At 39.1% G+C, this 12,175-nt stretch overlaps 4 protein-coding genes across 4 annotated transcripts; all 4 read left to right on the forward strand.

Annotated features, from left to right (window-relative positions):
• Positions 1-189: 189 nt before the first annotated feature.
• On the forward strand, positions 190-6,921 carry FAB1 (1-phosphatidylinositol-3-phosphate 5-kinase; the record flags this gene model as incomplete). The annotated part of the gene is made up of 1 exon (XM_022606910.1): positions 190-6,921. The coding sequence occupies one exon, from the start codon at positions 190-192 to the stop codon at positions 6,919-6,921; it is 6,732 nt and encodes a 2,243-aa protein (XP_022463558.1).
• Positions 6,922-7,167: 246 nt separating this feature from the next.
• Positions 7,168-8,649, forward strand: ATG18 (phosphoinositide binding protein ATG18; the record flags this gene model as incomplete). The annotated part of the gene is made up of 1 exon (XM_022606911.1): positions 7,168-8,649. One exon carries the CDS (start codon positions 7,168-7,170, stop codon positions 8,647-8,649), a length of 1,482 nt encoding a protein of 493 aa, XP_022463559.1.
• Positions 8,650-9,019: 370 nt separating this feature from the next.
• Positions 9,020-10,468, forward strand: ROG3 (Rog3p; the record flags this gene model as incomplete). Its single annotated transcript, XM_022606912.1, has 1 exon — positions 9,020-10,468. One exon carries the CDS (start codon positions 9,020-9,022, stop codon positions 10,466-10,468), a length of 1,449 nt encoding a protein of 482 aa, XP_022463560.1.
• A 287-nt stretch (positions 10,469-10,755) lies between these two features.
• Positions 10,756-11,853, forward strand: KNAG0C02030 (uncharacterized protein; the record flags this gene model as incomplete). Its single annotated transcript, XM_022606913.1, has 1 exon — positions 10,756-11,853. The coding sequence occupies one exon, from the start codon at positions 10,756-10,758 to the stop codon at positions 11,851-11,853; it is 1,098 nt and encodes a 365-aa protein (XP_022463561.1).
• Positions 11,854-12,175: the final 322 nt, after the last annotated feature.

The raw sequence follows: 12,175 nt of genomic DNA on the forward strand, positions 1-12,175 counted from the left end.
TCCAATTGCCGGTCGTCTTCTGTTGGTTTTCTGCTAATGGTTGTCCTACATACATTGTTCAACCTTCATATTTTTTCTTTTTCGTTCCAGCGGATCCCAATTTTTCTCTTTTATGGAATCATTATGTGTTTACACACTAATCATTTTCAGTGCCAAGGTTGAAGATGAACAGAAGTGTATGGGCTAATCATGGACAAAGTCGTCGAACCTGATGAAAAACCAAGGATTTCTGTGCCGTTGATACCAGCTGGACTGAGTAACGGTGCTGCGGTTCCAACAACTTCTACCACTGAAGACTTTGTACCGAGAGCAGTGTTACCCACCACAGCAACAATCGGCACAACTTCAGCAGCAACCACACCGACGATACAACTCGATGAAAATCCATTAACTGCTTCCGGTGTCTCTTTGGCTCCGAATTTTGACGCATCTTCAAAAGAGGGTCACCAGGGCCAGATTCCTACGATTCTCAATGAACACACTGACTTTCCCGATGACCATCATCAAGCACACCCAGTCTCACCTCTTATAAAGCAAGACTCTATATCTTTTTTACCACCAGCTAATGGAGTGTCTCCCAACGTGGTGCACGATAAACCACGATTCAACTTAGCCAGTAACGCAATGAACGCACAAAGGTCAAGTATCTACGCATCTAAATCTACAGTGACGGCAATTCCGATTCGGAATCCGAAAAGCCACAGATTAGTGGATGAAGAAGAAGGAAGGTCTTCCAGGAGCCGATCCTCCTCAATTACGACCTCACTCTCCAAGAGCTTTCTGTTTGGGTTCTACCATGATAAAAAGAAGGGAGGGAAGCAACCATCCAATTATTTGATTTCCAAAGAGTATTGGATGAAAGATGAGAGTGCAAAGGAATGTTTTGCCTGCGGGAAAGCGTTCAACACATTTAGAAGGAAACATCACTGTAGAATATGTGGGCAGATCTTTTGTCATTCATGCACTTTGATCATCGACGGTTCCAAATTTGGTTACATGGAAAAGATGAGAGTATGCTACCATTGTTTTGAACACGCTGATACCTGGCAGGACTCCAGTGATGAGGAGGACACTGAAGATGAATTAGACGTTCATGCGCACGAACATTTAAATGAAGATATTGGCCATACGTGGGAAGAGCGAACTCAAGACGGCAATACCAATTCATTGGACGACACACATAGCATTTTAGAACAAAATGATAACCATGAAATACCAAATTCGATTCTGCCCGCTGATCAATTTACTTCGAAGTCTATTTCTAATAAATCTCTTTTTGAAAGGACTTTGATCGCGAAAAGGCAAAGAGAGTTCATTCTACTGAATAAAGATGATGCGCAAAGCATTATGACGTCGGGTGAAGACTCAAAATTATTTGTCTCCACACCGTCACCACCACCAAAAATGGCAATTCCTGCAACCAGACAGGGTGAATCCCTTGAAATTTCTTTTACAGCCAACGATCTCGATAGGCCCCGCTTAAAGGACGGTAATATTGATTCTTATTCCTCTCACCTTTCAAAACCAACTCAAAGTAATGAAAGATATAGCATTAGAGATGTCGATATGATCCCAGCTAACTACCTGCACCGTCAAAATCGCCATCGCAAGACGACATCCTCCCACTCTCCGGCACCAGATTCCAATTATCAAAGAAGAAGCATGAATTCATTGAAAAGATCTATATTTAACTATGTCGGCAACAAAACCCAAAGTTCTTCAGAAAGGTCACGTGGACTGAATGATGAGTCTGCATCGGCTATTCCCCTCCGAAAGTCAACTCCCCTTTCAGCAGGTCAAGAAAGTGGCGATTCTTATATGGATCAGTCCGATCGTGTTATAGGAAACTTTACTAACAAAAACTTCAAGTTTCAGTTCAACTTTTCTAAAGAAAATGGGCACAAAAAAATAGAACGCACTAGTTCTCTTCCTAAACACCCACTAGATAGTTCAGAAAATGAGGAAGTGGGTAACGATCAGGACAGCCTGGAAGACGAAGGAACCATGTCGATATACTCTTCTTTAAACGACGCTTCGAAGTCTACAAACCCCATAAGATCGACGAGGAACTCTTCCAAATCGTTCCAACGAGCCCAGGCATCCCTACAGCGCATCAAAACAAGGCGTAAGAGTAGAAGTAAGGCAGGAACAAGCTCCTTGTACAAAGATATAACCAAATTGACCCATAGTACTCCAAATCTTTTGTCTGTTGTTACCGATAATGGCGACAATTCCAATGACTATACCCTTAGCGGTATCGAGCCATTGACAGGGGATAATGTTGCCGTTTCCGATAGTCCTTCTTCTAGTAAAACCAATCCCGTACAAAAACTCACCCCCGATCCTCATCAGTCACCAACGAAAAATTTGACAATGAAATACTCAACTACCCAATTTGGGTCGGACCAGTGGAGAAGACTGTCGAGCACCTTCAGTACGAGACAGCTGCGTACAGAAAGTTTTAATAATGGTAAGAAGAACGAATTAAGTGACGTGGCTATATTACATTTGGAAGCTCTTCTACATCAAGTTCTAGATGATCAAAATATTGGTGCTATGGAAGCATGGACCCACTTCTTGAAAACTATAACCCTGGCTAGATTACAGAATATTGAATTAAGTGCCAGGGATTCAAACACGCTGGACTATAGACAGAAATATGTTAAAATCAAGAGGATCCCTGGTGGTCGAGTTGAGCAGTCTGAATATATTCACGGTATAGTTTTCTCAAAGGCTCTCCCGAGCAAGAGTATGCCCAGACATATTGACAATCCGCGAATTTTACTCGTTATGTTCCCTTTAGAATACGAAAAGAACGGTAAGCACTTTTTAAGTATAGAAAGTGTTTTTGCTCAAGAAAAAGAATATCTGAACAAGTTAATATCGAGATTGACTTCGCTCAACCCAGATATTGTTTACGTGGGCGCAAATGTTAGTGGTTATGCTCTGGAACTGTTGATTAATGCTAACATTGTAGTACAGTATAACCTGAAACCACAAGTTATTGAAAGAATTGCTAGGCTCACTGAGGCAGATATTGTGGTGTCCATCGATAATTTAACTGCAAATGTAAAAATGGGAGAATGTGAGTCCTTTTCTGTCAAAACATTTGTATATGGGAACCTTAGCAAAACATTCACTTACCTACGTGGCTGCGATCCAAAACTAGGTGGGAGTATCTTGCTTCGTGGGGACACAGCTGAAAATCTGGAAAAGATTAAGCACGTAACGGAATTTATTGTCTACGTTGTGTTTTCGCTTAAATTAGAAAGTTCATTTTTTAACGATAACTTCATTCAAATCTCCATGCCATTTTATTTAGAAAGGCAAGCGAACATGGCACAGTTGCAATGCACGGGGTACTTCTCAGACTTTTTGGAAAAATTCAACAACAGAATTTTAACTGTCTCTCCGACCGTTGAGTTCCAAATACCATTCCTTTTGAAAAAAGCCAGAGAATTGGAAGAGATAATACTTCGCAACGAAGAACAAAATAAGACGCTGAAAGATGAGGATATATCAATTGATAATCTGGAGGTAAAAGATCTGCATATCGAGTCGACAATTACTTTCAAAGATATGAAGTACATTACGAAATTCATTCGCCAAAGGAATATAGAGGAGTTGAGAAAGGAATTTATTAGAAGGAGTAGGCAATGGGAGGTGCTTTACGCCTCAACCCATAATATGCTCGGAACAGGCTCTCATCAGTCTATCAATGTGCTATATTCAATGGTGTCTACCAAAACTGCGACGCCTTGTATCGGACCTCAAGTTGTAGCAATTGACTACTTCTGGGATACTGATATTTCGATTGGCCAACTAATAGAAAATATTGTCTCAGCCGCTTGGTATCCTTGTCATCAAGGGTGTAAAGGAAATTTGTTTGATCACTATCGGAGTTACGTACACGGCTCTGGTAAAGTAGACATTTTGACTGAAAAATTCCAGACAAAGCTCCCAAAACTTAAAAACATAATTTTAACATGGAGTTATTGCAAACAATGTGGTACATCTACTCCTATTCTCCAAATAAGTGAGAAAACTTGGAACTACTCCTTTGGGAAGTACCTAGAAATCATGTTCTGGAGCAAGCAAGGAAGCCTTTCTGATATTGGTAACTGTGTGCACGACTTTACAAAAGATCATGTGAAGTATTTCGGATACAACGACTTGGTAATCAGAATGGAATATTCTGAGTTGGAAGTTCATGAGTTGATGACACCCCCAACTAAATTGAAATGGCAACCTAGTGTTGACATTAAATTCAAAGTTGAAAACTACTATGGAATTCTAGACAAAATTAACAGGTTCTATGATAGTATTGTTGATCGGTTAGACCGTGTTAAGATTGATAGCATAATCACCGCAAAACAGCTATCAGCTAAAATTAAAATTGATCAACTGAAAGAGCTGGTGTACACAGAGAAAAGAGCTTTATGCACTGAGCTGGAAAAAGTATATCAGGACTATCCCGGCGATCAGCACTTGCAAATGAACGTCGTTATTAGAAAGGTATATGATAAAGCAGTGAGCTGGGATTCGGAATTTGATACCTTTGAGAGACAATACTTACCCTCAGAGACAGATATTACACGAATCACTTCAAGTCAATTAAGAAAATTATTCAAGGATACGGACAAAGAACAGGAGAAAAAGGTTCACTCCTTGGATAGAGAAAAGTTGTCAAAGTCAAACGATGTTTCTGGAATAGACAGTAACAATGGCTCTGGGTCCAAACACCAGGATGATGGTTCTCGTCAGTGCTCAATACGAAAAGATGGCTCTCTTCAAAAACTTGAATTAGCATCTTCCCTAAAATCTTCGAATTCTTTGGCTGCATCAAAGCTTTCAACATTCAAGGTCCCTACCAAAGAGAACATACCTCATCAAGATACTACCGTTAATCAAAACGAAGGAGACAATGCGTCTGGCATCCGAACGGTTATACACCCACGCAACACTCAACTAGATTCGAGGCGATCAAGTTCTGACCATGACTCCACATTGACGGTTGGAAGAGGTCAACGTGACTCGAGAGTTTCTCAACTTGCTAACTTTTTCGATAAAATACACTTTGACGCTATATCCAAAGAATTTGAATTGCAAAGAGAGTTTGAAAGGCTACGTCTGAACAAGGGAAACGTTCAGAGTTACAAAGTTCAAACGTCAACACCGATTGTAGAAATTTATAGAGATGTTAAAGATGCGGTAGACGAACCTCTCCATGATCCTGCAAAACAGGCCAAAAATCCTAGGGAATCTACTAGAACCTTGGACGAATTTGAGTTGGGTAAATTTAATGATCAAAAGCTAAAATCTGGCGAAGAAAGACAAATTGGTACTGGTTTCATGAATCCAGAAGAGTTTATTGACAGAAGAAGGAATGGAAACAATAAATCTTCTATTGGTAAGGAGGTTAATAAAAACTTAGAAAGCGAACTAGAAAATTCTATAAACAGCTGGGGTGAAAGGGTTTTAAATAGTCACCGGCAGGGCGAAGAAGATAATGATCTGAAAATTGACTCTAAAAGTAATAGATCTGCAAGTTCTGGCACGTTGAAAAAGCAGCAACTAAGTAAGCCGACAAAGGCTATTGATAAGGATGAAGATGACACACAACCTGATAAATCATTGCTGATGAAGGCATTGGCTAATTTTTGGGCGGACAGGTCAGGATATCTTTGGAAACCTTTGGTATATCCAACACTACCATCAGAACATGTATTTGCTGACAACGATGTTATCATTAGGGATGATGAACCGAGCTCTTTGATTGCATTTTGTTTAAATATGCCGGATTATAAGCAAAAAATGGTTGATATGGGATCAATAATAGCCCAAAGTATGAACTCTTCTACTCGCAGAAACCCTTCGCAATCGGTCTCAGGGGGTGACCAGGAAACAAACACTACATTAGAGACTGATGGGGGGTTGCCAGGCTCATTGCCAAACCCAGTATTACCCAGAGATCAAACGCAATCCACATTACCAATATCTCTTGACACGCCAGAGGTGCTTGAAGCCACCATGACGAAGAAAACCGCTGTCCACTTACGATACCAATTTCAGGATAATATGACTGTGATGTCATGCAAAATTTTTTTTACCGAGCATTTTGAAGCATTCAGAAAAGTGTGCAATGCTGGTGATAAATACGTCCAAAGTTTATCGAGATGCGTTAAATGGGACTCGTCTGGGGGTAAAAGTGGTAGCAGTTTCCTGAAAACCTTGGACGATAGATTTGTTATTAAGGAGTTGTCACATTCTGAGTTAGATGCCTTTATCAAGTTTGCGCCTTCTTACTTCGAATATATGACACAGGTCATGTTTCATGAATTACCTACTGCGTTGGCTAAAGTTTTCGGTTTTTATCAAATTCAGATTAAAAATCCGAACACGGCTAAAAGTTTTAAGCTTGACGTGATTATCATGGAAAATTTATTCTACAATAAGAAACCTACCAGAATTTTCGATTTGAAGGGATCCATGCGAAACAGGCATGTTGAGCAAACAGGTAAAAAGAATGAAGTCCTACTTGATGAAAACATGGTCGAGTATATTTATGAATCACCGATCCATGTAAGAGAGTATGATAAGAAGTTGCTGCGGGCGTCTTTATGGAACGACACATTATTTTTGGCCAAAATGAACGTTATGGATTACTCTCTTGTCGTGGGCATAGATAATGAAAATTTCTTATTGACGGTGGGGATCATTGATTTTATTCGAACATTCACATGGGATAAGAAACTTGAGAGTTGGGTCAAGGAAAAAGGTCTGGTTGGTGGTGGAGGTAACGGCGGAGTTATTAAACAACCCACAGTGGTTACTCCAAGACAGTATAAAAATAGGTTCAGAGAGGCGATGGAAAGATACATATTGATGGTTCCTGACCCATGGTATCAAGAAAATACGTAGCGCGGACGAAAATACTAGAGAAGTGTAATAACAAAATGTAAAAAACGACGCATTGTAATATATTCTTTGCTATGTAAGAGGGACGGCGTGCATTCCTGGAATTTATCCAGAGCTGCCTATTTCGATTTAATGTTGATGCTTTTTGTTTTTTTTCATGATTCAAATTTGAAAACACACATTTGCGAACTTTCCTGAGGGGAGCTACCAGTTAGACGGGATGTAAGATATAAAGAGAACAGTATTGCAATGAGCCTGCAGGCAAGCTCGTTTTCTAGTTTTAACCAGTCTTTTTCAAATGTATCGATTGCATACCCTGGCGGGTACATGATTTTTGGATGCGATCCTTTCAAAAAATTACTCTCCAATACTGATGGAAGTTATTCAATAGTAAAGATGTTCGAATCGTCATCTTTGCTTGTGGTAGTAGGCAGTGGTGTCCAACCAGCCTTTTCTCCTAGGCGATTAAAGATAATGGATATTAAGCGAGGCAAAATGATTTGTGAGTTGACATATATCACATCGATAAAAAATATAGAACTCAACCAAAACAAACTTATAGTATCCCTACAAAATGAAATTTACATATATGAAGTTGAAGGGATGAAACTGATACATGTTATCAAAGGTATATTTAACCCTGAAGGTCTAATCTCGATATCATTTTCATTTGAAAACAACTATCTGGCATATTCCTCCTATCCGTTGGCACAACACGATCCAAACTTCAACGATGGGACTGGAAGTTTGTATAACACTGAGTCTGGTGCAGGTACTCCATTGAGTCGAGATGATGATGCCAATACTTTCAATGATTCAGAGGATGGGAGCGGATCAGTAATGACAAATGAAACCGGGAACGTTGTACCCACATCAAATACTGAAGAAGCAGCATTGATAGGTGTTCAAACTCCAAGTAATCGAAAGACAAAGAACAACGTGAAACAAAAAGGCGATATAACAATTTTTAACCTGAAAACGTTACAACCTTCAATGGTTGTAGAAGCACATAAATCTGAGATAAGCGCTGTTTCGTTGAGTTCTGATGGGACCTTGTTAACCACTGCTTCCAAGCAAGGCACAATTATAAAAGTATTTAGGGTGTGTGATGGTGTGAATATATGTCAGTTTAGAAGGGGAACTTATTCAGTCAGGGTTAATGACATACGGTTTAGTCAGGACAACGAATACTTAACTGTTACTAGCTCCTCCAGTACCATCCACATATTTCAGGTGAAAGTTGAGGAAAAGCCGGAACGTGGGGCGAATGGTCCCGAAATTGCGGGACAAGAAGAACGAGATTTAAATGTTGTGGATTCGACAGGTGCCAAGAAGCACCAGAACCCGTGGTCAATGAGCGACGTGTTTAAAAGCTCATCGAAAGGGATAACCAAAAGGGCAACGAAACAGATCACCCAAATGTTCCCCTTTGGCGAATCGAACTCCACAGAAGAATTAGAGCCCAGGCGTAATATAGCGTATTGCAAAATTCCAGGACACAAGTCACACCATACGGCGATAGCATATGTCGAACAGTTACAACAAGTGTCCCTAGATGATTATCCTGAATTGGCCCTGAGAAAGAACTTCACAGCTACGGATAAGAACACCATAGCGATCAGGCCCTTAAAGGTCGTTACCTCGGAAGGATTATACTATAGGTTTATGTTCGCTCCTGAAAAGGGGGGTGAGTGCACCTTAGTATCGCAGTACTCTCTATTAGACAGCTGACAAACTCTCTCTTTTTTAGGAAAAGTAGAACAGTACGTACAATCTAGATAAAGCTCTCATACGAGTATTGCACGGACACTACACAGTTACGCCTAAAAGGGTAAAAAGTGCGGAGTTCAGCTTTTGTTTGTTTTTGTTTTTGTCTCAAAAAATCGAAAGAATGAATGAGGCATCTCGAAGGCGATTTCGGGGATCTGTATATCAAAGAAATGATCTACATTTAGACATCGTCTCTACTGGAACCTCTTCTGTGGTTAGTCCATATTAAAGGTCACAGTGGACTGGTCAACGTGAGTAGACAGAAGAAGAAAATTAACTGCTTACTGTGACTCAACCGGAATTTATTAGTCATTGGCGGCATATCTCAACTATGATTCTTTATCAGGAGGGGAAAAATCAATCTGTGAAGTTTTCCATACAGCTTGAAAATGCTCTGAGTGATGATGTAATACTACTAAAGGGTGAACCCTTTGACGCACCATCAGTATTGCTGAGTGGGAAACTTATCTTAGAATTGACTGAGCCTCTACCTGTTAATTCAATGCAAGTACGTCTCTTGGGGAAAATTCGTTTGAACGTTCCCTTCAAACGAGAGAATAGTAAAGATGTTAATTTCTTGCGGTACGAACGTTACTTCCTTCAGAAAACTTGGAATAAGCTGAAACTGGAGAGTGTCCTTTCGCTCGGTGGGAAATCGAATCAAAATGAAAAGAAAAATAAATTGAAGAGTATTTTGACTTTTTGGAAACTGAGTTCAAAGAAACGTAAGCCAAATGTTCATATACTCGGTAAGGGACGTCACGAATTTCATTTTAGCAGAGTTCTACCTGGTGACTTTGCCGAGAGTTTATATGGTCACCCTAATGTGTTCATAGCGTACCAATTGGTTGCATCAATTTCACAAAATAAGGGCAAACCGGATATTGTATGCCGCCAACCGGTCAGATTTATTAGAACTTTGAATATACAATCCCTAGACTTGATGCGGCCAGAGGTAACGGAAGAAATTTTTTTCGATATGGTTGGAATTTGTGCTAGTATTCCTACCAAAGCGGTTGCCTTAGGTACCACTACACAAATAAATTGCAACATAAGACCGTTGGCCGAAGGAATATCCCTCCATCGTGTTGTGACCACATTGGTTGAAACAGCATTCTATAAACACCGTGTGGATAACGTTCAGAAGATTCGCAAGATTACAAAATTACGGATCAAAGATCCTTCTCGCAATGCTATAAAGACGTTTACAGAAGAAAAACAGGAAGCTTGGAAGTTGAATTTTGATTTTGAGATACCAAAAAATTTGACAAAAGTTACGCAAGACTGCCGTATACTTGAAACAATAAAAGTCTTTCATCATTTAGAGATAAAGATGCTTTTTGTGAAGCCCAACGGAAAATTGAAAAAATCGACAATAAACATACCAATCACACTGTATATCTCGGATTGTATTGCCTTAGCGACACAGCATCGCGAATATTTCCGAGAACCACCACTGAAATATCGTTTACCACCTTTGGATAAAGAGAAGAGTGACCACTCTTGCGATCAATTCATATTCGATAACGGGAGACTGTGGTATTTGCTGTCTTCAAAACCGCAAAACTTAATTAATAATGATTTGGTATCGCAGTTGTTGATACCACCAAATTATTACCGGCATCACTTCGATAAAAAGATTGAATGGTCCCGACCATGTACCGGAGAAAATTATTTGGAACGCGCTGAAGATACCATCGTTAAAGTTGTTGGAACACTTCAACACCTAAATGAAAGGCAAACATTTCCCCCGTCATACGAACACATTAACCTGGGATAAACAGTACGACATGATCTATTCCGAACCAGGCTTGCACATTTAAATAACCGTTCTTACAAAATAAATTAAGCCGCTCTGTATCTAGGAATAAATATTCCTTAATCTTTTTCCTTTTATGTAATTTCTGTCATAATAAGCTATACTTTATAGTGTTGCCACCTTGTAGGGTATATTTTCCTTATTGAGTTAACTTTTTTGTGCTCTATTTAAAATTTAAATATTTTAAAATGTGGAATATAATAATTTTTCACTTTTGTACCAACTTTTTATCAAGATACATGTTAATCATGTTCGAGAGAAAGCAGACAAAGCCAAAAATGCTAAACGGTACAGTTATCCTAGGTGAAATATCATTAAATTTCCTTCAAAACAGTTTTACAACTGACCATACAAGTAAAAAGGGGAATAATTTGGAACAGATCAAACATCAAAAATTTTATGACGCGCTAGAGGAGGATGTTTCTGATGAAGGCTCTGAATTGAGTTCCGATTATGGGTCAGTTGAAATAAATGGTCCTGGCGTAACGATGGCAACAAATAAACTAGCCTCAGATTCTATGGAATCCTTGTTTATTGGAAATCTTCATAAAAATGTAACTGAGGAATTGTTAAGGGGAGTCTTTGGAGTTTATCCGGGGTTTATTTCTGCCAAAATATGTTACAATGCTATTACCAAAAAATCTTTGGGACACGGATATCTAAACTTTTCAAATAAGATAGATGCGATCCGTGCCACAAAAGATTTAAACTACTGCAATATTTTATCATCAGAAATCAGGCTGATGCCCTCGATGAGAAATGCGGCTTACAGAAAACAGATCGGTACCAACGTTTTCATGTCGAACCTTCCTTTGGATATTCCATTTTTAACGACCCGTTTCTTCTATGTGTATTTCAGTGGGTTTGGTGAAGTCCTCTCCTGTAAATTGGTTGAAGAGAAGGGGATTGGATTTATTTATTTTGAAAGCAATACAGTTGCCAACTATGTGGTTAATCTATTCAATGGGTCACTTCTTTACGGAAAGCAGGTATTCTGTTCAATCCACAAATCAAAAGAGGAGCGCTCGTTAGACGAGAACAAAGTAAATCAAGAAGTTATGACTCCACTTGAACCAAAAGTACACCAGCAGCGACAACAAACCTCTCCAGATAAAAGTGTCCGTCTATTCAATTTGAATCTAATGTGCAAAAAGAAATTCATAAAGCATGTTCTTCAGCAGCATGCTTTAGAATTTCATTGCATTGAGCAAGTGTCTTTTGATTCAACTTCTGAGACTCTCTCTATGGTGATAAAGGCGAAAAATGCATCACAGGCAAGGAAGATATATAGATTCTTCAACGGGAAGTTGTTATGTGGATCTATAGTAAGTGCCGACCTAGAATAAAGATTGGAAATGTACACACTTTTATTTTATCCTAAATATTAGTTTAGTTTAAAGAACTAAGTCATAGTTTCAATGAGGAGAGAACGGTGCAAATAGATACGCTTATATCACAATTATCGACTACGGTAAAAATTACTTTAAGTTAAAAAAAAAGAGAAGATGGAGATGAACTGGACATCACAAGAAAATAAATACTGGACAGTACCTAATAACATTAATATTGAAAGATCAACCGCGTCTCAGCTCGTGTTCTATTCACAGTTATGAAAAATACTTTTTCAAAAATCTCGTCTTCCATTTTTCTTTCTTTCGTTCTCAAGAT

The sequence above is a fragment of the Huiozyma naganishii genome, chromosome 3, assembly GCF_000348985.1.
Source record: "Huiozyma naganishii CBS 8797 chromosome 3, complete genome".
Classification (NCBI taxonomy): Eukaryota; Fungi; Ascomycota; class Saccharomycetes; order Saccharomycetales; family Saccharomycetaceae; genus Huiozyma; species Huiozyma naganishii.